The 26,450-nt window shown below is 42.6% G+C and overlaps 1 protein-coding gene across 1 annotated transcript in view; it reads right to left on the bottom strand.

Moving 5' to 3' along the window:
• Positions 1-26,450, bottom strand: part of LOC122797632 (integrator complex subunit 8-like) — a 1,436,218-nt gene that overhangs the window by 284,161 nt on the left and 1,125,607 nt on the right. The window contains exon 18 of the mRNA XM_044066176.1: positions 3,906-3,956. Coding sequence (XP_043922111.1) covers positions 3,906-3,956 — 51 coding nt within the window. The remainder of the gene's footprint in view (positions 1-3,905; positions 3,957-26,450) is intronic.

Raw genomic sequence — 26,450 nt, 5'->3', positions numbered from 1 at the left:
CAAAATGTTTTAGGCCCCTTAATGCTACATATGGACAAGGCCTATTTTTACCAACCAGAGAAAAACATGTAGGCCGTACTCAGTAAAAATGTAAAGGAGTTTATATGGGATGAGAAAACTGCAAATGGTTATATAGGATAAATGACTTCTTTCCTTGGAACAAGGGGGATAAGGAAAGTCCGTCCTGAAAGGTTATTTTAAGATTACCCAGTTGAGACTCACATGCATTATCCATGCTGAAGGTTACACATTAAATGGGCAATTCTGACTGACTCACTAGACACAGGCACTTGGGGAGGATGTTAATAAACACACACAATAATACATTTATAAATTAGCAGGAAATATTTTGAGGAAAAAAACAAGTAATGGGGTGGATAAAATTGAAGCTGTCAATAGGGATACCTACAGTTAGAGAGATGGTGGACAGGCAAGAGGCTGCAGGAAACCTACAGTTAGAGAGATGGTGGACAGGCAAGAGGCTGCAGGAAACCTACAGTTAGAGAGATGGTGGACAGGCAAGAGGTTGCAGGAAATAAGTGGCAAAGATCACTTAAAGAACTATGGTATTACAAGCAGATCAGTCAGGCAGGAAAACTAGTACAATGGGAAAGAGCTAAAGAGCTGTTTGAGTTAAGTTCTAGAAACTGCCTACCATATCATGGATTAATAGCTGAACTTAATATATAGAAGAAAAGTGCCCAGTGGTGGTGGTGGGGGCATAGCTATCCATTAGCACACTGCTCTTCTGGTGCAAAGCAGACAAGGTTGAAAGCCACCAAGTTCAACTTCCTAGTCACTGCTCTTCATAAGAAATCACTGGAAATATGGTTTCTATGTGCATGCTGGAAGCAATTCCTTTTGTTTTCAAAATTTTCTTCATGGGTGTGTGACAATGGAATACTGGGGGTGTAGGAGGCAAAACTCCTGCTGAACAAGGGGTACAGGTGGCTTGATCCCTAGAACTGAAGCTTGATGAAAAAAAAGAGAACCATACTCAGAAACATTGTAATGGGAGTGGGTAGAAGGCTGCAACAAAATGGGGAGGACAGTGAAGTTATGTATACATTATCATTATGGCATGAAGTCACAACTGTTAAAAAAACTGTTATAGCAAAATATATATGTATGTTATAGCAATGTATATAAATATATATATATATATATATATATATATATATATATATATATATATATACACCTTATTCTTCTCTTTCGGCTGTTCCCATTAGGGGTCGCCACAGCAGATCATCTGTTTCCATTTCTTCCTGTCCCCTGCATATTGCTCTGTCAGACCAACCACCTGCATGTCCTCTCTCACCACATCCATAAACCTTATCTTAGGCCTTTCTCTTTTTCTCTTACCTGGCAGCTCTGTCCTTAGCATCCTTTTCCCAATATACCCAGCATCCCTCCTCAGCATATATCCAAACCAATGCAATCTTGCCTCTCTGACTTTGTCTTCAAACCGTCCAACCTGAGTTGACCCTCTAATATACTGCTTCCTAATCCTGTCCATCCTTGTCACACCCAGTGCAAATCTTAACATCTTCAACTCTGCCACATCCAGCTCTAATTCCTGCCTTTTTGTCAATGCCACTGTCTCCAACCCATATAACATAGCTGATCTCACTACTCTCTTGTAGACCTTTCCTTTCACTCTTACTGGTACTCGTCTGTCACAAAGCACTCCTGACACTCTTCTCCACCCACTCCATCCTGCCTGTACTCTCTTCTTCACCTCCCCACCACACTCACCATTACTCTGAACTGTTGATCCCAAGTACTTAAACTCATCCACCTTCACCAACTCTACTCGCTGCATCCTCACCATTCCTCTATCCCCCCTCTCATTCACACACATATATTCTGTCTTATTCCTGCTGACCTTCATTCCTCTTCTCTCTAGAGCATATCTCCACTTCTCCAGGGTACACACAAACATGGCAAAAGCAGAGGAATGAAGTACTCGGGGGACTGAGATATCTGTGTTACAGTAATGGGAGTCAAAGCACAAGGGAAACACACTGTGACATGAAGTAAACAGAATTAACACTTGTTAAAACTGGTTTATGACTTGAGTATTTGCAGTGCTCATTCAGAAAGTATAAAACGACTGATTAGAAGGAACAACACCTGCCATTAAGACTATATTTTACATGCCTTTTTTTCCCTGTGTCTGGCAACTATCAAGCCTCCACACCACAAAGAGGACTTGAGCCCATTTGTTCCCTAGTGGTGGTGGTGGTGGTGGTGGTGGTGGTGGTGGTGGGATCCACCCAGATCCATAATGGTGATAGTGATCCAGAATGGGGTCATCATTTAGGCAGCCATCAGGTTTGTTTGTTTCTTCACTGGTATCTTGGTGATGAGGACTTTTTTTTCTTTGTTAGAGTAACTTCTTGCCTGAATGGGAGCATGTGCAACCCAAATCACCCTGGCGGCCACACCACTGCTTGCTCCCGTACACTTAAGTGAAGGCTACAACCCATCAATAGCCTGTCAGAAAACATACCTGGTGCCTAGTCTTGTGCACACTTCCTTCTTCCAAAGGATGGCTACAAATAGCAATCAGTCCCCCTCCCACGCCCCACTGAAGGTTGGGCACAGCCATCCTGCATGCCAGCTCCATCAAGCTTCCACGTTACTAAATGAACTCAGGTCACCTAGGCTGTAGTCAGGACTTTAATCCTCTATGCCCCAAGGTTGTGACACCCACTACTGAGTGTGTTAATCAGTGAAGATGGTACTGCATGTGTCTCAGGCAGAGGTTGTGTGGTAGGATGTTTCCCTGACTCCAAGTACTAGAAAGACAATCAGGGCTACATTTTTACACCCTGTACTTTTCTACAAACAGGAGCTGGCAGCACAAATAAATGGTTCGAGGAAATATAAGTTAATAGTCCACAACAGCATCCACTGAACCAACGGCAAACGAATAACACAAATTAAATACCAGTGCAGGGTTTTATTAATAACAAAACGTTAGCGCTTTCGTAGTCATGAACCACTACTTTTTCAGACATTAGAAACACATAGAAATCAATCAAATTAAAAACCAATTAATCACTTAAGTACTAATTAATCACCTTAAAAGAAAGGTCTACATTCACCTATACTGTGTCATGAACATCAAATAAAAACAAAAATGTTGTATAATACAAAACTAATAGAATAAATATATTTATCTAAAACAAATATCTGAGCAACAACAAAACTGCTATTAAAATTATTATAAAATATGTAATTTAAAAAGCATTCTATTTTCAAGTAAAGGTTTAAGTGGGACTCCGTCATTAAGTCCTTTCCCCATATCCGCTCTCAGTTTTATAATCCACCTAGTTTCTGATGTCTCTGTGTTATTAACTAATTCCCTCCATGTTCATTCTGTTTAGCAACCTCTATCACCAAAAATCTAAATGTATCGGTTTGACCATAAGTAGAAACATGTTTGGCCAAAGCATTGTGGACTATACATATATGTATGTATGTGGATATGTATATATATATATATATATATATATATATATATATATATACATATACATATACATATATATATATATATATATATATATATATACACACACACACACAGTGCCCTAACATCAAGTTCATCCCCTGGTGTTGAAGAGGCAATACCACTGACTTGACAAAGCAGAAAAACATCTTGGACTTATATGCACATTTATACAACTGTTTATTACTGTCTTACTAATGTTATGAAATCTGTGCAGCGCATAATTTTCTGCCATTGTCATGTCAGGGAAGATGTTACTTCTGTGTTCTTTAAATGGGCTTTTAACTACATAATCTGATAATTTTTCATATTAAAGCAGGTTCAGTTTATGGAACACTAAATGAGTTAATAAAAATATACATTATTTTTGGCACAAGGTACTTACCTGAGTGTGGCAATTCAACAGCGAGCAGCATTTGATCATACGCTTCAGCACCTGCAAATCCAGGAAGTTTGCATTAGTTACATTAAATAAGCAAGTATGCTGCAGAAGAATTTATAATGCTGTAATGAAGTCAGTATTCCAAGCTAAAATGAAGTGCCTGTAACTTAAGAAGCTGAACGGATAAAATCAGTTAAGGAATGGAGTACCAGACTTTAACCTACTGTTAACTGAATGTTTGTTGTACACTTGATATTAATAATATAAAGTTTATGTATCACTGTTCCACACCTTCAGCTTTTTACTCCATGTCACTCTTAAAAAGAACCTCAGCTTAACAAATTAAAAACCCAGTCAGCAAAATGCAATAAATACAATTAATTCCGAAAAGAAAATAACCTTTTATGGCATGAAATATTGACTTGGTACACAAACTGAATGATGTATACTTTACAATAAATTCTGGAGAAACAAGATCTTGCTACAACCATGCACAACAAAACAGATGGTGTCATATTATATAAGTTGAACATAGGGATATTGTTGTCAGAAAAACCTGATCCCAAGGGGGGGGGGCAAGCAAGCCTCTGGCCCTCTGCAAATCCCTCAAGCTGGTGGCTTTTCCTTCTTCATTAATATACCCTACTCTTAGGTTACATAATTTTAGGGGCAAGTTAAATAATTCTTACCATCAAACCCATTTGACACAACAGGTTTAATCAGCTGGACTGTGCTGAAAAGCACACTCATGTCACAGATGGAAACCATAAACAATTCATTAAGTGAGCAGCCAAGCAAATGAAGGCTCCTCATTACAATTCAACAAATATTTAGTATGAACGATAATGCACAATGATGCACTAAGCATCTAAAAATGGAAAAATAACAAAACTAATAACTCCAAAGCATAATTAGAAAAATTCCACTTTGCGTGTTCAAAAGCAAAGGTCATTCCTTACTCAGGAGGGAACTTATTCATTTTCTTTATCCAGTTCAGGGTCAAGCAGGACCTGCAGCCTATCCCAGCATTCAGTGGGCGCAATGCAGAGATAAGAATTCTGGACAGGATACCAGTCTATCACAGATTGCACTGAAACACTCACCCAAGGCATGCAATTTACAGGACTCCACATTGAACTGTGACATGTTACTGAATGTGGAGGAAAACAAACTACCTGGCAAAACCAAAAAGGACAGAGGGAGGACATGAAGACTCCACAAAGGCAGTACCTCAGCTAGAATGAAACCGAAGATCCAAGTGATGTGAAGTAGCAATGTTATCCACAGTATCCCCTCCTAAATGCATCAGCCCTTGCATTCTAGCACTTCGGTCTACTAGGTATTGGAATTATACGGTCAGTTTCGTGCGACTCTTTATAATGCCATAACTTATAACAGCACTTCAGGCCAAGTGTTCTTTTGCTACCTATAACTGCAACATGCCCCATTGTTACAAAAGTGGGCCATTTATAAGCTGGAAATGTTAAGACAATAACAATATGAAATGTCAGGACCTGCTAGGGCAAGTCCCAAGACATGGAAAAAATAAATGGCCAAAAAAAACAGACGTACATATACTACGTCAGAGATGGCCATTTCCTAGAATATTCCCTTTTCTCCATGGTATGGTAATCTTGGAGTTGGTATATATAAGCTTGGGCGGTGTGAGGGGCTTGCACTCCTGCAAAAAGAACTTTAAAGGAGAACAGCAACGCTAGAGATTCACTCCTCTACTGGAATTTCAATCTTTTTTTTTGGTGTGTTGGCACTTGGTATTGAGTGCAGACATTCCAATAGGGAGCCTGTTAAGACACTACAGTAAGCATTCACCGTGACCTCAACCAGTCCTATAAATTCACTGCAAGTAATAGTCTTCAAAATATTACAGCTCCCTATTCTTTCAATTCATGTAGCAGCAGTACTAAAACCTCATCAAAGACTTGTGCTGTGGTGCTTGTGAAGTAATGTGTTCTATAGCTTGTGTAGCTAGTTAGTTAGGGGTTCCAATCTCACTGCAGTGTTTTTGTGTGTTTGTGTTCAGTTAGTTCACATTCTAGAAACCATTTCAAAGGATGAATCTGGTATAATAGTTAAGGCATTTACCTTATAAAAACAAGGTACAGGATTCGATTCTGATCACGGTTATTGGCTAGGCTTTAAAATGACCCTTAAGAGTAGATAGCCTAGTGTTCACCTCCGAACCCTAAAGGAAAATAAGGGGAATACATTTGGTGTTATGAACACTGTCCACACAAAGACTGCTAGTGTGAAGGTGGGAGTCTGAATCTGAAATCAAAATCCCCTTTCCTCAATGCTATGGTAACACAGATTTGGAGTCCGTGAAAAGGAGTGGATGGGGTTATGCCAGCAAACGAGGTGAGAGGCACAGCCCCCCCCCAGACAGCAAACGTCTAGAATCTTGTTTCGAGTTGTAGCTTGAAATGCTGGCCTTATACTCTTCATTCAATGGAAACCAAGCTGCACTGAAAGAAAGAAAAATGCTTTCCAAGAAAAGCTGATTGACAAGCAGAAAGAAGAAAACAGCACACCGCTACGTTTATTCTTCATCTCTGAGTACAGAACAGAACCCCTACTGTATTCTGTTCACACATACCTGGGCAGCCAGAGACATTTATGTCGTTGTAACTTTAAAATAATAACTACTGTCTTAGCCAACTGTCCTCAAAGATTACAATACTAAACATTTAACGTGAACTTTAAATGTCTTATCCCTTGTGAGAAGAGCCAATCTAATCAATTCAGCAATAATATAAAGTGAATGTGTAGTGTATTTACACAACTACATGGGAGCAATATAAAATATAAAGTCACAACAAATATTTCAAATTCAAATCCTGATTCATTACTTTTGTACAAAGTGTTTAATGTACATAAATAAATCATGCTCCCATTGTTAACATGCGAACAATCGTATGCAAATTGTCACAAACATGCATAGTCTTTAAAATGTTCATTACAACGTTCCATAAAATGCATGGCTACTGGGCTGGTACCTATTCCATTTGTAACGCCTCTTACATGTACACTTGAAATTTGATCTGCCTGAGTTTTGTCCTGCATACAAATGTTTACATGGGCAACATAATCCATAAAATATTCTTTGTAAAGAACATTTTTTAACTTGGGACTTTGTGTTTATCCATATCTTGCAGCATTGCCGTACCCCTTTACTCAAAGGCGGAACAACCCTTGCACTGAAGTAACATTTTATCACATTCCTTTTCTCCAAGGAAGATTCCTAAATGAACTACCCCCTGTCCATGAAGCTCAGATAATTTCCATGAGAAAGTTTTACTACTTTACTCAGAAAACAATCGCTATTAATGATATGACATTGTTTCCAGATAATCCTACACACTCGTTGCATATAAGGGGCATATCTCACTACAAATAAAACATAGTTTTTGTTGATTACCACACCATTCCTTCAGTATACTTGTCTGGTTATCTTACCTGCAACACCAGTAACTTTTTCCAAAGACTTGGATAGCAGATTCTTAGAATAACTTTTAACACTCAGACATTTAATTGTGTTTGTTGTAACTTGTTCTGCTAAATTCTCCATATAGCAAAAACCTTATAAGGTGCTGGTGATGTGTTCCACTAGCAGGCAAAAAATTATTGGTAGAGGAGAGTTTCCTATATAGACTAGTTTGCATCCCTCCTAGTTTAAAACATACTAATGCATCTAAATATTCATTTTTTATGTTTAAACAGTACATATTTTTTCTACAAACTCCACAAAAAGACTGGCATTCATGCCTATACTGCCATTCCTCTTTTCTGTAAGAAGTAATCTATTTAAAAAAAAGTTAATGAAATCTGGAAAAAAGTGACAAATTGTGGACAACCTTCATACACCACTATTTTAATGTATTCCAAAGGTACATAGGTTGGTACTGGACTATCTGCCCGAAGGCATATATTAGCCCAGCCACGTTGTGCGGTATTCACCGCCCCTTTAGTAGTTCCCTAGATCCTTGTACTAGTAGCTAGTATCCTTGGCCCCTATCTAGTAGTGCTGTTGGTGTGATCCCCGGTGTGAACTTTCTGTTACCCATCCACTTATCAAGGTTCCTCTTGAAGAATGACAGTGAGGCGCTCTGTCTTATGTAGATCGGGACCCTGTTCCATAGTAAGGGAAGTCTCTGCGAAGGGAATCTATCCCTCCAGCATGTTCTATTCATTGTTGTGTTGAGGTTTATATATCCCTTGAGCGTGTGGCTCGAGTAGATTTGGTTTTGCTAAGATGGAGCATGTTCAACAATTCTGGGGTGGACATGGCTCTGTACGTCAGACAGAGATCGCCTCTGAGAAAGCAGTATGCAACAGAGAACAGTCTTAGCTTTTTCAATCCTGCTACATAGGGCAACTGTTTGAGGCCAGTAATCCTCTTGATTAGGTACCTCTGTGGTCTCTCCAGCTGCTGGAGATGTCTAGCCAGGTACATTCCAATTGGTGCATTGTACTCAATAATGGGTCTGATGAGGGAAGAGTAGAGGGGCACCATTACATCCTTAGATCTTGATGCGAATGCTTTCGTGATCAGATGGGTCACATAGAAGGATTTTCTAACCACTTTGGCAACATGGTTATCAAAGGAAAGCTGACTATCTACTTGGGTCCCTAGATCCCTTATTTCTTTTTCAGATTTCAGGGGATTACCTCCTATGTTGTAGTTTGCGGGTACTCTGTTTTTTCCAAAGGGGATTACTATGCATTTTTTTGCATTTAGCTTGAGACCTTGGTTTTGACACCATGCATCAGTCTCATTTAGGCCCTTCGGGAGGATCTCCATGTCGGCCGGAGACTCTATTATAGCACCCAGTTTGCAGTCGTCTGCAAACTTAGTCAGCCACAGCCCTTCCGTGCTTGCCTGTACTTCTGAGAAGTATATGCCAAACAGGAGGGGCCCCTGGACAGAGCCCTGAGGCACACCACTCGTTACTGGTCTGGATTCGGACATAGATCCCGCTACTCTTACTTTATGGGATCTGTCTGAGAGCCAGTTTGTGATCCATCTTGTGACGTAAGGGTTTATGCCCAGGCTGGTGAGCTTATCAATAATACCTGAATGGGGAATGGTGTCAAATGCTTTAGCAAGGTCAAGGTAAGCCGTGTGTACCTCCTTTCCCTTCTCTATAGCCTGAGTAACTGTCTCAAAGAAATCCACCAGGTTCAGGAGGCATGATCTGCCCTTGACGAAGCCAAACTGTGTGGGGTCCAGCGACTGGAGGTTCCCAATCTCTCCATTTATGAGTTCCATAATGATTCGCTCCACAGCCTTACAGATCAGACTGGTCAGGCTTATTGGTCGGTAGTTCCCAGGGTCAGTTGTGGCCCCACCCTTGTGTAGCGGGACCACCATTGCCGTGCGCTATTCTATGGGCACATATCCTGTGGAGAGGCTGAGACTGAACATGCTATTAAGATGCAGGGTTAATTCCTTTTGGAGCTCGCGTATGACACAGCCTGGGACACCATCTGGTCCCACGGAGGCAGTGTTTTTAGCTTTAGATAGAGCCTTGTTAACCAATGTATCAGTAGTAATTGGACTTACACAATCCCCTAGAATGGTAATTGGCCCTGTAGGTGGTGGGGGGGGGATTTGCACTGAACCTGTCAGCCAAGATGTTGGCAATGTCAGAAGGGTCAGTGTATTTTGTTCCAATTTGTACTAGCTCAGAACAGACTTGAGCATTGCCATTTAGGTTTTTGACGTAGCCACAGAATGCCTTATGGTTATCCTTGGCAACTTTCTTTTCAAAATTAGCTTTAGTTGACATACATAAAGAGGTAATCAAGTCTCCAGAAAGACCTATTGTTTCAAAGATAAGTGACTCTATGGAGAGAGTGGATAGTCTTTTATCTGAGATTCTTAGACCACAAGTAAAATAACTGCACTCCTACATTAGTGATAGTGACCATTCTGTGGAACAGTTACATCAGGTAACATGGCAGGATGAGTGGCAGTTTGTAACAACACATGCAACCAGTTTATATACATTTATGAAACATGATTTTGGTTTGCGTGCAATAATATATTATTTTAAGACACAAAACCTTCCCCTTTTGTTATGGAACTCTTAAGCTGTTACTCAGTAAATAAAGTACCGTTGTATACATTACACTTACCCATAACAGTAGTTGTTTGAATTCCTTACTGTTACAGTAACTTTTAGGCTTCATAGGTTGTATCCTGCAACAATCATCAGCTTTAAAAAGCCTCTGGCTCCCTCCCACACATTTGCTCTAACTGCTGATTGGCTAACCCCAAGGAGATATATATATATATATATATATATATATATATATATATATATATATATAAAGTAGAAGCACACAAAAGAGCCCCTACTTTATATGCTAACTACAACTATATATAATAAGGGAATGGAGGGTGGGTGTGTCTACTGCAGCATTGAGCAATTCAAACACACACCATTATGGGTAAGTGCAACTTACGCAGCTGTACTATGTTCATAATTCCCACTGCCACAGTAGCCTTTGTGCTACATGTTTTGATTACCAAAGCCTACAGAACCTGGGAGAAGGAAGAATATGGATCCCCAAGCTGCTGGAAGTGTGGCCCTAACAAAGTTTTTCCTGGCCCTACAAAAATAATCCAGTTTTTAATTCTTTGTAAATATATATATACATAGAACCATGTAACTGCCTCTAGAATGCTTCTAAAGTACACTTCTTTTTTGTATGCCACAGATGATGACAAAGTCTAGGTGAAGGTGTCTTGACACTGTCTGGAATAGATCTGCCATGATGGATATAACAAAAGGCAGTAGTTGAGGACAAGCACCTGGAAATTCTTTAGTTACAGGATGCCCCTTCTTTGTCCCATGATAAGGAGTAAATAAATGGTTAGCTTTCTAAAGGATTTATTTTGTCAAGATAGTACCTGAGCTGCCTATGCATATTCAGTGTAAATTCAGTGTATGTAAAACCCCTTTCCCCCCATTTTTTAGGTTCTGGGTAGAAAACTAGGAGATTGATGGCTTATTTCAAAGTAAACTCTGAAACCACTCTGGCTATAAAGGAGGGGCTTGGTCTTAATGTGACCCTATCCCTGTGAAATATGAGGTAGGGTTCACCTACCATGAGAGCTTGCAACTCGGATACTCTTCTTGCAAATGTCAGAGCAATGATGATTACAGTTTTCCACATCAAGAACCTTAATCATTCTGATGAGCAGGTTCAAATGGTGAAATAGTCCCCTTTTCCAGCACAACAGAGAGTCCGAGGAGAAACAACCTGTTTACAAGTTCTCAGAAGTACAACTCGTTTCAGACACAGTTTTACAACAAACAGTGAAGAAAGAGGAGGATCTATAAACAAACATGCTGAAATGGCTGCAAGATTAACTTTTAACACAGGAATAAAAGAGGTCAGAGGATAAAAACTCACACACACATTTGAGAACCAGTGGTACAAAATCTCTGATGGGACCCTGGTTATTGGTTAGACATCAAATAGAAGATCACTTCCTCTTGCAAAACAGTGCCAGTTGCACAACAGCTAGCACACTCTGCTTTGGTAAGAAAGGCTGTGGGTTCTATTCCCACACCAGGTAGATTGATTAATGACACTGCAGTTGAGTATATGGGGGTGCTGCACTGCTGAGTGCGTCATCCTTTGGCTGAGACATTAAACTGAGGCTTCATCTGCTTGAGTTGGTGACAGCTCAGGTGGATTTAAAAGCTCCTATGGCTCCTAATGAAAAAATAAGGGGTAATTAATTAAAATACAGTAAAATACACCAAAATTTAGCAATGTACTCCCATCAAGCAAACTAAATCAATAAATTAAAAATGACCACACACTGCAATCAAGTTCATAAAACACTAACTTCCTCATCTTTTATACTACTGCAACAGTTTTATATATTTCAATAGGACGCAAAAAGCTGATCAGACTTGCGGAAAGATTTAGACCTGTGCAGATAAAACCTCAACTGCCTGTGAACGTCCAGTAAATGTAATTTATATTCCCCTTTGTTCTGGTAGTTAGGAAAAAATACTGGTAAATTAATAATCTGATTAATATTGACTTCCGAAGTGACTTTGGGAAGGAAGGACGGGTTAGTGCGTAGCGACACTCTACCTTTGTGAAAGACCATACAAAGGACTTAGATAGAAACAGCTTGAAGCTCCGACACCCTTGTAGCGGATGTAATGGCAACCAAGAAGGCAGTTTTCCAAGTCAAAAATTGTAGATCCACAGATGCCGCAGGCTCAAAGGGAGGAGAAACCAATACCAGCAACAACAAAGTGAGGTCCCATGGAGGAATCGGGTCCTTAACTGGGGGTCTGAGAAGAAAGGCACCTTTGAGAAAAATTTTACAAAGTTTAGAAGAAGACATGCCTACCCCAACATGAAAATTAGAAATGGCTAGTTGGACTTTCACCGTTGAGGAAAGTACAGTTGTGTACACCTACCATAAATGTAGATGTTCGAGTGTCTTCACTGTTGCAGTCATAACTGTAGGGTGCTCCTGCCGGCAGGCAGCCCAAGGTCGGCCAGAATCCCAAAGTCTGGGTCCGGCGTCGGCTGTTCAAGCTAGTACCCTGACGTCAGTACGCTTTGGTACATAGCCCTCAGCCGACGCCATCTTCTCCAGCCTTTCTTGCCCTAGATGTCAGAAGTCCCCAATAAATCAAAAATAAATCCAACAAGGAAACACAAATACACCACAAAAAAGGAAAAGGGAGAAAAAAGAGGGGATAGGAGGGAGGGAAACCCCGACTGCAACAGTGAAGACACTCGAACATCTACATTTATGGTAGGTGTACACAACTGTACTATGTTCTTCGTGTTTCACTGTTGCAGTCATAACTGTAGGGTGGAATCCCAAAGCAGTGTAAAAGGCGAGGAGGCTTTAGATAGAAGAAGGGGAGGCAAGAATACCCTGCAAAACAGCAGAGGCAAAGCCTGCCCTGGTCTTAGAAAACAGAGGGAGATTGTAGTGCTTGGAAAAAGTATGCACAGAACTCCAAGTGGCAGCTTCCAAGATATCCTTGGTAGGGACTCTTCTGAGGAAAGCTGTAGAAGTGGCAGCTGCTCTAGTAGAATGACTTCTAATGGTACCTGTAAACTGTTTCCCATGATGAGTGTAACAAAATCTGATTCCATAAGCAATCCATTTGGAAATAGTTTGTTTAGAAATAGGTTTTCCAAGAGAACTGGAAGCAAAAGAAACAAACAATTGATTAGACTTTCTGAACTCTTTAGTCTTGTCCAGGTAAAATCGTAACTGTCTGTGGACATCTAATGAATGCAAAATCCTTTCCCCTTTATTTTGAGGATTTGGAAAGAAAGTAGGAAGGTGAATTGTCTGATTTAAAGCCACTTTGAAATCACCTTAGGCATGAATGTAGGATTGGTCCTCAAGGATACTCTGTCCTGATGGAAAATAAGGTATGGTTCCACAGCCATGAGAGCTTGCAACTCTGAGACCCTTCTGGCAGAGGTCAATGCTAATAAAAGAAGAGTCTGTGAAGATAAAAACTTAATATCTGAAGATGCAGCAGGCTCAAAAGGAGGCAAAGTAAGTTTTTCTAAAACATAATTAAGATCCCAGGCAGGGACAGGAGGGGTCCTGGGAGGCCAAATTTTAGCCCCTCTCAAGAATTGCTTCACCAAAGGATGAGAAAAACAGGAGGATCAGAACTGAAATGCGCAGAAATAGCAGAAGCATGAATCTTAATGGAAGAAAAGGAAAGTCCTTTAGATAAAAGTTCAGAAAGGTAAAGCAAAATAGAAGAGAGATCAGGAACCAGAGGATCCGAACCTCGGTCTTGCATCCAAATACAAAACCTCTTCCATTTAGAGGCATAGGATTTCCTAGTGCTAGGCCGTCTAGCTTCCAGAAGAACATCCAAAACTTGTTTGGGAAAACTAGAGGAAATCAAATTCCTTTGAAGAGCCAAGCTGCCAGGCAAAGGGTCTTGAGATTGGGATGTAGTAACTGACCCTGATGCTGGGACAGAAGCGAAGGGTTCAGAGGGAGAATCCAAGGAGGCCCCAAGAACAGGTGCTTTAAAGTTGGATACCAAAACTGTCGAGGCCAATTTGGAGCAATCAGGATGAGGAACTTGGGCTTGTCCTGTTTTATCTTCAGTAATAGCCGAGGTAGTAGAGGAAGAGGAGGGAAGGCATATCCTGAAAGACTTCTCCAGCTGAAGGACAGGGCATCCACTCTCCAAGCTGTTTTGTGGAAGGCCCTGGTGCAAAAGCGAGGCAGCTGATGATTGAGATGGGATGCAAACAGATCTATCTGGGGACATCCCAAACTGCAGTAATCCTGTTGAATAAGTTGGTGTCTAGCATCCATTCGTGAGGATCTGAAATGTTTCTGCTCAGGCTGTCTGCTAAGAGATTCTGTTTCCCTGGAATGAATTGAGCCTGGAGATGTAGATTCAAATTTAGAGCTGTGTCCCATAAAGTCATAGCAAGTCTGCAAAGGGGGTATGAATGAGAACCCCTGCTTGTTGATGTACCACATGACCGTGGTGTTGTCTGTCTGAATTAGCAGAGGCCCTGGTTGCAAAAGGTTCTTGAAGGCTAGAAGGGCATTTTGAACTGCCAACATTTCCTTCAGATTGATGTGCCAGTGAAGATGGTCCTTTGTCCAGGTTCCCTGCTGGCAATTGTCTAGAAAGTGTGCTCCCCAAGCATAATCCGAGGCGTCTGTGGTTAGGATTTGAGTAGGTTGAGGAAGACGAAAAGGCTTTCCTTCGTTTAAAGTGCATACCCTGGACCACCAGAGGAACTCCCTCTGAAGGCAGGGGATCAGAGGAACCAGAATATCCAGATCGTGATAATGCTGTGACCATACGCTTTTCAGATACCATTGAAGCTTTCTCATGTGAAGCCTTGCGTTTGGAATCAAAAGAATGCAGGAAGCCATGTAGCCCAGAGCCTGCAGGAATTTCCTTGCAGTGAGCTGAGATAGAGTTGCTAAGGTGCTGAAAGTAGAAGCCAGCTGAGTTTGTTTTTCTGGAGTGAGGAAGGCCCTTTGTACGGTTGTATTTAAGAGGGCTCCCAAGAATACCATTTGTTGAGAAGGGATCAAATGTGACTTTTTTGTGTTCACTGAGAATCCCAGTAGGAGGAGAAGACGTTGAACAAAGTCCAGATGGTGAAGCAGAAGATCTTTGCTGTCTGCCTGAATAAGGCAGTCATCCAAGTAGGGGTAAATCTGGGTCCCCTGAAGTCTGCAGTAAGCCACTACTGGTGCCAGGCACTTGGTAAAAACTCTGGGCACAGTAGATAAACCAAAGGGCAGTACAGAGAATTGAAAGTGCCTCGAACCTGCCTTGAACCTGAGGAATTTCCTGCTTTCTTGCCTGATGGGAATATGTAAATAGGCTTCCTTTAAGTCCAGTGTCACCATCCAGGCGTCCTGAGAAAGCATTGGAATTAGTTGCTGCAGAGTAAGCATCTTGAATTTTGGAATTTCCAAAAAGGTGTTTAACACAGAAAGGTCCAGAATGGGTCTCCATGAGTTTTGTTTTCTGGGGACCAGAAACAGTCTTGAATAAAAACCTTTTCCCATCTCCGAGAGTGGAACAGGCTCTATGGCTCTCATGGCCAGAAGAGCATCCACTTGAGTTAAGGCCTCTGACCATTGATGTTTTGGCAGATCTGGCCAACCGTGAGCCCTTGGCAAAGTGAGAAAGTGGAATTTGTAACCTTTTAAAATCACGTCCAATACCCATCTGTCCTGGGTAATAGGAGTCCAATTTCTGTAAAAAAGAGACAGTTTTCCTCCGAGAGGGGCATCCAGGTGAAGGAGTCCTGTAGCCCAACCAAGAGAGTCATTGAGTTTGCTTTCTTTGAGATTGGGATCTGTCTTCTCCCCTTCTAGGTGAAGAAGCAGTCCATTGTCTAGATCTGTAAAAGGCCTGCCCTTGACCACGACCTCTGGAGCGCCTATATCTTCCCCTTTGAGGCCAGTCAGACGTGGGAAAGGACCAATTTTTAGAGGGCCAATTCCTGGAAAATCTAGGAGGCTGAACTTGCAAGAAATCTTTTACAGTCTGCATAGACTTTGCCTTTTCTGCCATCTTTTTAATAACTTCCTCAGCCTTGGATCCAAAAAGAACATCATGTTGAACAGGGGCATCTAATAACTTAGCCTTAACCTGTTCAGGTAAACTTTGTTCACGAAGCCAGGCATGTCTCCTGATAACAGTACCAGAGGCTGCAGCCCTGCAAGAAGCATCCAAAGCATCAAAACCACAATGTAAACTATGCTTGTTCACTTGTTCAGTAGCATGCAGGACATCCTACAGTTCCTTATCCTCTGCACAAGCAGGAAGGGAAGCAAGCTTTTGCTTTAAAACAGACAAAAGAAATTGCTGATACTTAAACATATGAAACTGGCAATTTAAAGCCCTTACAGACAGGGTAGCAGAAGTATACACCTTTTTACCCACCTGTCTAAAGCACGAGAATCCTTCTCAGAGGGAATAGGATTTTTAGAAGTAGCCACCTTAGCAGCCTTAGAGCCCTGAGAAATAGTTTCAGGATCCATGAAGGGTTTTAAATAAAATAAATGAGAGTCAGGAACCCTATAAAATCTATCAGGCTTAGAAGGAGCAGGAGGCATGGAATCAGGATTCAAATTAGCCTCAGAAAAGCATCATCTACTATGTCCAAAACAGGAGGGATAGCTAAAGGCCTACGTTGAGGAAGAAGAAGAAATTCTCTAAGCCTCTTCTTGGAAGCAGAATACTCCTGTCCTTCCCAATGAAAATGTTCCCTCATCTCATGCAAGGTTTCCCCAAAGAGAAATCCTCAGGCGAGAGGCCGAGGGTAAAGAGTCCTCAGCATCCGAATCCTCATAAGGAGGAAAGGAATAGTCCTGATCTGAGGAAGAAACAGAAGATACAGAAGCCTGGTCAGAGGAATCCAGAGTAACATCCTGTCGAGGCCTTTTCTCAGGAGGGGGGTGAGAACCCCTAATCATTGTAAGCAAATCTTCAGCCATCTTTAATAACTGCTTTTGTGTCTTGGGAGTGGATTCAGAAGCAGCTTGAGCTGGAACTTTAGACTTAACAGGAGTCTTTGTCTTTGTCTTTGCCTTTGAAATAGTTAAGTGAGTAGGCCTGAAAACCCCCTCAGAAGCCGGTACCTGCACAGCAGTTCCGGACCCATCTGAAGGAGTGACGTCCGAAGGTCCTGCAGCAGGTAAAATAGTGGGCCTTGATGGCTCCCCATGGGAGTCCGTATCGGCCATCGGTTCAGAAGTGGCGGACGACAGGGGCTGCAAAAGCACCTCACTGACGACAGCCGAACCGGACGCTGGCTCCAGCTGCAACGAGTCCTGTTTGGACCTCGGAGGCCTGTCTTTGTCTTTGCGCTTCTTTTGAACTCCGGTAGTGTCTGACGACATTCTATAATTGAAGCGTCTGCCAAAATAATTTAAAGCCCAATCGTACCTGCGCTTGATAGTACGAGAGTTGAACCTGGCACAGAACCGACAACAAGAAACGTCGTGGTCAGGGCCTAAGCAAGGTAGACAGTAAGAGTGGAAATCTTTATGAGGTATTTGTTTCCCACGCTATACAATTATTAACTTTTTCTGACATCGGAGGAACAAGAAAAGATTCCCAACGGGGTACTTAGCTTTGAGAAGAGAAGTAAGAACTTCGGACCGACAACAACAAAATACGCTGTTCGAAAATCGCCAACCAACGACTTGCGAGCTGCTTTCCACCGCACGGCAAGAAAGACTGGAGAAGATGGCGTCGGCTGAGGGCTATGTACCAAAGCGTACTGACGTCAGGGTACTAGCTTGAACAGCCGACGCCGGACCCAGACTTTGGGATTCTGGCCGACCTCGGGCTGCCTGCCGGCAGGAGCACCCTACAGTTATGACTGCAACAGTGAAACACGAAGAACATCTAGCACCCTGATGGAAAATGCTAGCTAGAAAATCTAAAACTGCCGAAAGCAGAACAGTGAAAGGATCCAAAGACCTCTGAATGGCCCATATAGAAAAAAATTTTTCCATTTACTGCGATAAACTTTTCTGGTGGACGATTTATGAGCTGCTACCAGAATGGACTTGACAGGAGATGAGATGACAGACCGGGAGTCCTAAGAATCATGGGAACCAGAGCAGCCAAGCAGTGAGCTTCAGACTGTCCAGATCTGGATGAGGGATCCCTGAGGGATGTGAAAGCAGATCCGGGACCAGATCCAAGGTCCATGGTGGAAGAACTAGAAGAGACCCGAGTAAGGGAAACCAAACCTGTCGAGGCCAGAATGGGGTGATGAGGATCACAGTGCTCCCCAGCCTTCAGGCTTTCTGTAGAAACTTCGACATGAAGGGAAGAGGAGGATATGCATAAAGAAGCCCGGGAGGCCAAGCATGAATCAGAGAGTCTCTGGGGACTTCCCCCGGCAGGGGGTTCAGAGTGAAAAATTCACTGCATTTCGTGTTGGAAGGAGATGTGTGGAGATCGCAGCAAGGACTTCCCCACTCTAGGAAGATCTGTTCCACTACTGAAGGCATCAGGATAGATCTGCTGAGCCTGTCCGCTAGAATGTTGGATCGTCTCGGGATGTGTTGCCACCAAAAAACAGCTGGTGGAGATCGTCCCATTCCCACACTCTCATGGCCTCTTGACATAAGGGACAGGATCTGATTGCCCCTTGTTTGTTGATATACCAGACCACTGCCATGTTGTCCATCTGAATTACAATCGTTCCCACAGGAAGATGAGCATGGAGGGCCTGCAACGCAAGAAGAACCGCTCTCATCTCTAGAACATTGATGTGCAGATAGGTCTCAGAAGGGGACCACATATGCCTTGGACTGTCCTTCCTGAGCAGTGCCCCCCCCACACTAGCAGGGAGGCGTCCGTGGTAACCATGGTTTGGGGTAAAGGAGGTTGAAAAGGATGTCCCTAGAGGAGATTCGGGGACTAAATCCACCACCAAAGGGAGTCCCTGCACGCTTTTGAAATTCTCACTGGAAAAGACAAAGGAAGGTCTAACAGTGACAACTGAACCGCCGGTGTCCAATACAGTACCCTCATATGAAGGCGCACCATAGTAAGAAGATTTATGGTGGCCGCCATGGAACCTAGAGCCCTTAACACTACTTCGGCTGTTGGTAAATGGGTCTGAAGAATGTCTAAGATGTGTCACCTCAAGCTGTGTATCCTGTCTGATGTGAGGAACACCTTCGTTTGTATTGTGTCCAGCCGTGCCCCAATGAAATCTAAAATCTGAGCCAGGTGAATAGCAGACTTGTTCATATTGATCGTAATGCCCAACTTGTTGGCTAGCTGAAGGAAGGAGTCAATGGTCTGATATAGTAGATGCTCTGAAGGGGCAGTAAAGAGCCAATCGTCCAGGTACAGAAAGACTTGAATGCCCTGAAGCCTCAGGTGAGCCGCTACTACTGCCATCACCTTGGTAAACACCCGGGGCGGCTGTGATGAGACCAAAGGGTAGGGCTCAAAATTGGTAATGATTGGCTCCCAGTCGGAAATGAAGGAACCTCTGGGAGTGCCTGTCCATCTTGATGTGATAGTATGCATCCTGGATGTCAATCAAGCACATCCAGTCTCTGGCCTGCAGATAAGGCAGGATAGACTGAATCGTGACCATCCGGAATTTTGTCTTGGTTATTGACAGGTTCAATTTGGACAGATCCAATATTGGTCTGAGGTCCCATGTCTTTTTTTGGCACTAAAAAGAACCTGGAATAAACTCCAGATCAGACTCGTCTGGGGGGAATGGTTGGATGACTCGTTCTCTTAGCAGTGAGTCTACCTGCACTGCTGCTTCCTCCTGCTGTGTGGGTGGGACATCCGGGAGGACTTTGTTGGATGGGGGAAGATCCTTGAAGGGGATGAAATATCCTCTGAATATGACTCGCAGCACCCACTGATCTGTAGTGATGGACTCCCATGCTAGTGGATGAAGTGACAGAGGACCCCTGACTGCCTCCAGAGATGGACAGCCGGGCAACCCCACAGGGCTGCTGTTCGGGTTTATCCGAGAAAGGTTCTCGGGACCCGAAATTCCTAGGACCACCTCTGCCTCTAGGGTGGCAAATATCATATCCCCCTCTGCCTCTGGGGGAAGGTGAGTTTTGAGCATCCCGGGAAAACACCTGAGACTTGCGAAACCACATCTTCTTCTGGCCTCGCTGCTTCCTGGAATAGGACTTTTGAGTCAGTGAGAACCAGATCGCAATGGCAGACAGTGTCTTCCTGTCCTTCTTGCTCTGGACCAAAGTCTCTCTGACCGTCTTCCCAAAAAGGGAAGAACCATCATAAGAGGCATTGGTAAAAGATGCCTTGAAGGTCTCTGAGAACTGACATAAGCGGAGCCAGGCGTGGCGCCGGATGGCAACGCCTGACCCCACCACCAGTGCGGCTCCCTCAGTGGCATGGGAGAGCAAACGCACAGATGTGTTGGCTACAGATTGTAGGGTGGCCATTCGTGCATCGAACGTCTTCCTGTCCTCTGCCGACATGTACCCTGGGGTCGACTCCGTGACTTAATTGACCAGATCTCTCTCGGGTTGAATAACATGCACCATGTAGTTCAGAGCCCTCACACAGAAGGTCACTGAAGCATAACTCGCTTCCCAAAACGATCCAATGCTCTCAACTCCCGGTCAGGTGGATGGACCGTGGAACTCTCCTGGGTGAGTTCCTTCTTGGTGGCCTCCGTCACCAGCATAGCATCTACAGGGGACCCCTTGTGCCATGTAACTTGTCCGCGGGGGGCTTAAAACCTTGTCCACGCACTTGGGTATTAGTTCTATCAAATCCACAAGTGGATCAACAGGAGGGGACACCCAAGAGGTACATGGACCTGAGCCGAATGCCTCCAGAAACACGGACTTGTCAGATTAGTTATGGGGTAGACCCCCCCCCCTCTTTGGCAAAGGATCTTCATGCTGTCTCCAAAGGAGACATCCTCGGGGGTGATCTTGGAGAACCTTCCCCTTCATCTAAGTCTGTGTCTTCAGTGAGGGACTCTGGAGGAGAGTACAAGTGCCTCCTTTTACATGTATGCTTGCTGGGGGTCTTCAAGGGGACTATCTGAGGAGGTCTCCCAAGCGGGTTGTACCAAGTCCAGAACGTCCTTAACCTTCGGTGGAGGGCCAGCCTCCAACAAGCGGTCAGGGGACCACTTGTGAGGCCAGTCCTTCTTGGCTTTATCGCCTTCCCCAGGCCTCTTGGCAGGAGGGTGAGTCCCAGAGGCGTGGAAGGGGAAGATGAAGCACCAGCCACTGCTTTCTTAACAGGGGAAGATGGGACCTCAGTCCCAGCAGAGGAGGGCAACAGGCCTTTAACAATCAGTTTATCCTGCCAGTCCTTAAGTGCTCTGGGATTAAACCCAGTGCAAACAGGACAGGGGGACTAGAGGTGAGCAACTCCAAAACAAACCATGCACAGAGTGTGACCATCCACTGGGGACAGCTTATGGCCACACTCTATGCACCTTCTGAAGCCTGGATTCGGGGTGTCCGCCGTGCCTCTGCTGGACACACACACACACACACACACACACACACACACACACACACACACACACACACACACACACACACACACACACACACACACACAGGAAAGGGAAGAGGGAGGAATGATAATAAAGCCTACAAGTACTTCGCTACAGAGAACCGCGAGAAACTATAGCAAGGTTAGAACAAGATAGAGATAGAAAGGGCCAAAAAAGGGAACGAATTACTGTTCAAAACACCGCTAACTCAATGGTGCTCAGACCACGCTGCTTCCTCTCAGGTGGCAAACGAGATCTGAAGGGAGACAGGGGGCAATTATGGGTAAGGGGAGGAACATGGAGCTCGGAGCCATAGCTAGAAAATGCGGCCATGGCGGATCCCATGTGGATCAGAGGACCCACAGGTTGCAGAACAAATGCTATTTATGAATATAATACTCTGTATGATTTCCCTAACCACAGACATCCCTATCAGTAGAATCTCTTTTCTCCATTCTCGTGCTGGTTTGGTACTTAGAACACTCCCTATTTATGAATATAATACTCTGTATGATTTCCCTAACCACAGACATCCCTATCAGTAGAATCTCTTTTCTCCATTCTCGTGCTGGTTTGGTACTTAGAACACTCCCTGCTATTTATGAATATAATACTCTGTATGATTTCCCTAACCACAGACATCCCTATCAGTAGAATCTCTTTTCTCCATTCTCGTGCTGGTTTGGTACTTAGAACACTCCTGCTATTTATGAATATAATACTCTGTATGATTTCCCTAACCACAGACATCCCTATCAGTAGAATCTCTTTTCTCCATTCTCGTGCTGGTTTGGTACTTAGAACACTCCCTGCTATTTATGAATATAATACTCTGTATGATTTCCCTAACCACAGACATCCCTATCAGTAGAATCTCTTGTCCATCCTCGTGCTGGTTTGGTACTTAGAACACTCCCTGCTATTTATGAATATAATACCCTGTATGATTTCCCTGACCATAGACATCCCTATCAGTAGAATCTCTTGTCCATCCTCGTGCTGGTTTGGTACTTAGAACACTCCCTGCTATTTATGAATATAATACTCTGTATGATTTCCCTAACCACAGACATCCCTATCAGTAGAATCTCTTTTCTCCAGTCTCCTGCTGGTTTGGTACTTGGAACACTCCCTGCTATTTATGAATATAATACTCTGTATGATTTCCCTAACCACAGACATCCCTATCAGTAGAATCTCTTTTCTCCATTCTCCTGCTGGTTTGGTACTTAGAACACTCCCTGCTATTTTATGGATATAATACTCTGTATGATTTCCCTGACCACAGACATCCCCATCAGTAGAATCTCTTTTCTCCATTCTCACGCTGGTTTAGTTCCTAGAATACTCCCTGCTATTTTATGGATATAATACTCTGTATGATTTCCCTAACCACAGACATCCCCATCAGTAGAATCTCTTTTCTCCACTCTCATGCTGGTTTAGTTCCTAGAATACTCCCTGCTATTTTATGGATATAATACTCTGTATGATTTCCCTAACCACAGACATCCCCATCAGTAGAATCTCTTTTCTCCATTCTCACGCTGGTTTAGTTCTTATACTCCCTGCTATTTTATGGATATAATACTCTGTATGATTTCCCTGACCACAGACATCCCCATCAGTAGAATCTCTTTTCTCCATTCTCACGCTGGTTTAGTTCCTAGAATACTCCCTGCTATTTTATGGATATAATACTCTGTATGATTTCCCTGACCACAGACATCCCCATCAGTAGAATCTCTTTTCTCCATTCTCACGCTGGTTTAGTTCTTATACTCCCTGCTATTTTATGGATATAATACTCTGTATGATTTCCCTGACCACAGAAATCCATGTCAGTAGAATCTCTTTTCTACATTCTCGTCCTGGTTTGGTACTTAGAACACTCCCTGCTATTTATGACTATAATACTCTGTATGATTTCCCTAACCACAGACATCCCTATCAGTAGAATCTCTTTTCTCCATTCTCCTGCTGGTTTGGTACTTAGAACACTCCCTGCTATTTATGAATATAATACTCTGTATGATTTCCCTAACGACAGACATCCCTATCAGTAGAATCTCTTTTCTCCATTCTCGTGCTGGTTTGGTACTTAGAACACTCCCTGCTATTTATGAATATAATACTCTGTATGATTTCCCTAGCCACAGACATCCCTATCAGTAGAATCTCTTTTCTCCATTCTCGTGCTGGTTTGGTACTTAGAACACTCCCTGCTATTTATGAATATAATACTCTGTATGATTTCCTAACCACAGACATCCCTATCAGTAGAATCTCTTTTCTCCATTCTCGTGCTGGTTTGGTACTTAGAACACTCCCTGCTATTTATGAATATAATACTCTGTATGATTTCCCTGACCACAGACATCCCTATCAGTAGAATCTCTTGTCCATCCTCGTGCTGGTTTGGTACTTAGAACACTCCCTATTTATGAATATAATACTCTGTATGATTTCGCTAACCACAGACATCCCTGTCAGTAGAATCTCTTTTCTCCATTCTCGTGCTGGTTTGGTACTTAGAACACTCCCTATTTATGAATATAATACTCTGTATGATTTCCTAACCACAGACATCCCTGTCAGTAGAATCTCTTTTCTCCATTCTCGGGCTGGTTTGGTACTTAGAACACTCCCGGCTATTTATGAATATAATACTCTGTATGATTTCCCTAACCACAGACATCCCTATCAGTAGAATCTCTTTTCTCCATTCTCGTGCTGGTTTGGTACTTAGAACACTCCCTGCTATTTATGAATATAATACTCTGTATGATTTCCCTAACCACAGACATCCCTGTCAGTAGAATCTCTTTTCTCCATTCTCGTGCTGGTTTGGTACTTAGAACACTCCCGGCTACTTATGAATATAATACTCTGTATGATTTCCCTAACCACAGACATCCCTGTCAGTAGAATCTCTTTTCTCCATTCTCGTGCTGGTTTGGTACTTAGAACACTTCCTGCTATTTATGAATATAATACTCTGTATGATTTCCCTAACCACAGACATCCCTATCAGTAGAATCTCCTTTCTCCATTCTCGTGCTGGTTTGGTACTTAGAACACTCCCTGCTATTTATGAATATAATACTCTGTATGATCTCCCTAACCACAGACATCCCTATCAGTAGAATCTCTTTTCTCCATTCTCGTGCTGGTTTGGTACTTAGAACACTCCCGGCTATTTATGAATATAATACTCTGTATGATTTCCCTAACCACAGACATCCCTGTCAGTAGAATCTCTTTTCTCCATTCTCGTGCTGGTTTGGTACTTAGAACACTCCCGGCTATTTATGAATATAATACTCTGTATGATTTCCCTAACCACAGACATTCCTATCAGTAGAATCTCTTTTCTCCATTCTCATGCTGGTTTGGTACTTAGATCACTCCCTGCTATTTATGAATATAATACTCTGTATGATCTCCCTAACCACAGACATCCCTATCAGTAGAATCTCTTTTCTCCATCCTCATGCTGGTTTTGTACTTAGAACACTCCCTGCTATTTATGAATATAATACTCTGTATGATTTCCCTAACCACAGACATCCCTGTCAGTAGAATCTCTTTTCTCCATTCTCGTGCTGGTTTGGTACTTAGAACACTCCCTGCTATTTATGAATATAATACTCTGTATGATTTCCCTGACCACAAACATCCCTATCAGTAGAATCTGTTGTGCATTCTCGTGCTGGTTTGGTACTTAGAACACTCCCTGCTATTTATGAATATAATACTCTGTATGATTTCCCTAACCACAGACATCCCTATCAGTAGAATCTCTTTTCTCCATTCTCGTGCTGGTTTGGTACTTGGAACACTCCCTGCTATTTATGAATATAATACTCTGTATGATTTCCCTAACCACAGACATCCCTATCAGTAGAATCTCTTTTATTCATTCTCGTGCTGGTTTGGTACTTAGAACACTCCCTGCTATTTATGAATATAATACTCTGTATGATTTCCCTAACCACAGACATCCCTATCAGTAGAATCTCCTTTCTCCATTCTCCTGCTGGTTTGGTGCTTAGAACACTCCCTGCTATTTATGAATATAATACTCTGTATGATTTCCCTAACCACAGACATCCCTATCAGTAGAATCTCTTTTCTCTATTCTCGTGCTGGTTTGGTACTTAGAACACTCCCTGCTATTTATGAATATAATACTCTGTATGATTTCCCTAACCACATACATCCCTATCTGTAGAATCTCTTTTCTCTATTCTCGTGCTGGTTTGGTACTTAGAACACTCCCTGCTATTTATGAATATAATACTCTGTATGATTTCCCTAACCACAGACATCCCTATCTGTAGAATCTCTTTTCCAGTCTCGTGCTGGTTTGGTACTTAGAACACTCCCTGCTATTTATGAATATAATACTCTGTATGATTTCCCTAACCACAGACGTCCCTATCTGTAGAATCTCTTTTCTCTATTCTCGTGCTGGTTTGGTACTTAGAACACTCCCTGCTATTTTTGAATATAATACTCTGTATGATTTCCCTAACCACAGACATCCCTGTCAGTAGAATCTCTTTTCTCCATTCTCGTGCTGGTTTGGTACTTAGAACACTCCCTGCTATTTATGAATATAATACTCTGTATGATTTCCCTAACCACAGACATCCCTATCAGTAGAATCTCTTTTATTCATTCTCGTGCTGGTTTGGTACTTAGAACACTCCCTGCTATTTATGAATATAATACTCTGTATGATTTCCCTAACCACAGACATCCCTATCAGTAGAATCTCTTTCTCCATTCTCGTGCTGGTTTGGTACTTAGAACACTCTCTGCTATTTATGAATATAATACTCTGTATGATTTCCCTGACCACAGACATCCCTATCAGTAGAATCTCTTTTCTCCATCCTCGTGCTGGTTTGGTACTTAGAACACTCCCTGCTATTTATGAATATAATACTCTGTATGATTTCCCTAACC

The sequence above is a fragment of the Protopterus annectens genome, chromosome 3.part1 (genome assembly GCF_019279795.1).
Source record: "Protopterus annectens isolate FY-2018-M chromosome 3.part1, PAN1.0, whole genome shotgun sequence".
NCBI lineage: Eukaryota > Metazoa > Chordata > Ceratodontiformes > Protopteridae > Protopterus > Protopterus annectens.
This window is presented reverse-complemented; position numbering and strand designations above follow the sequence as displayed.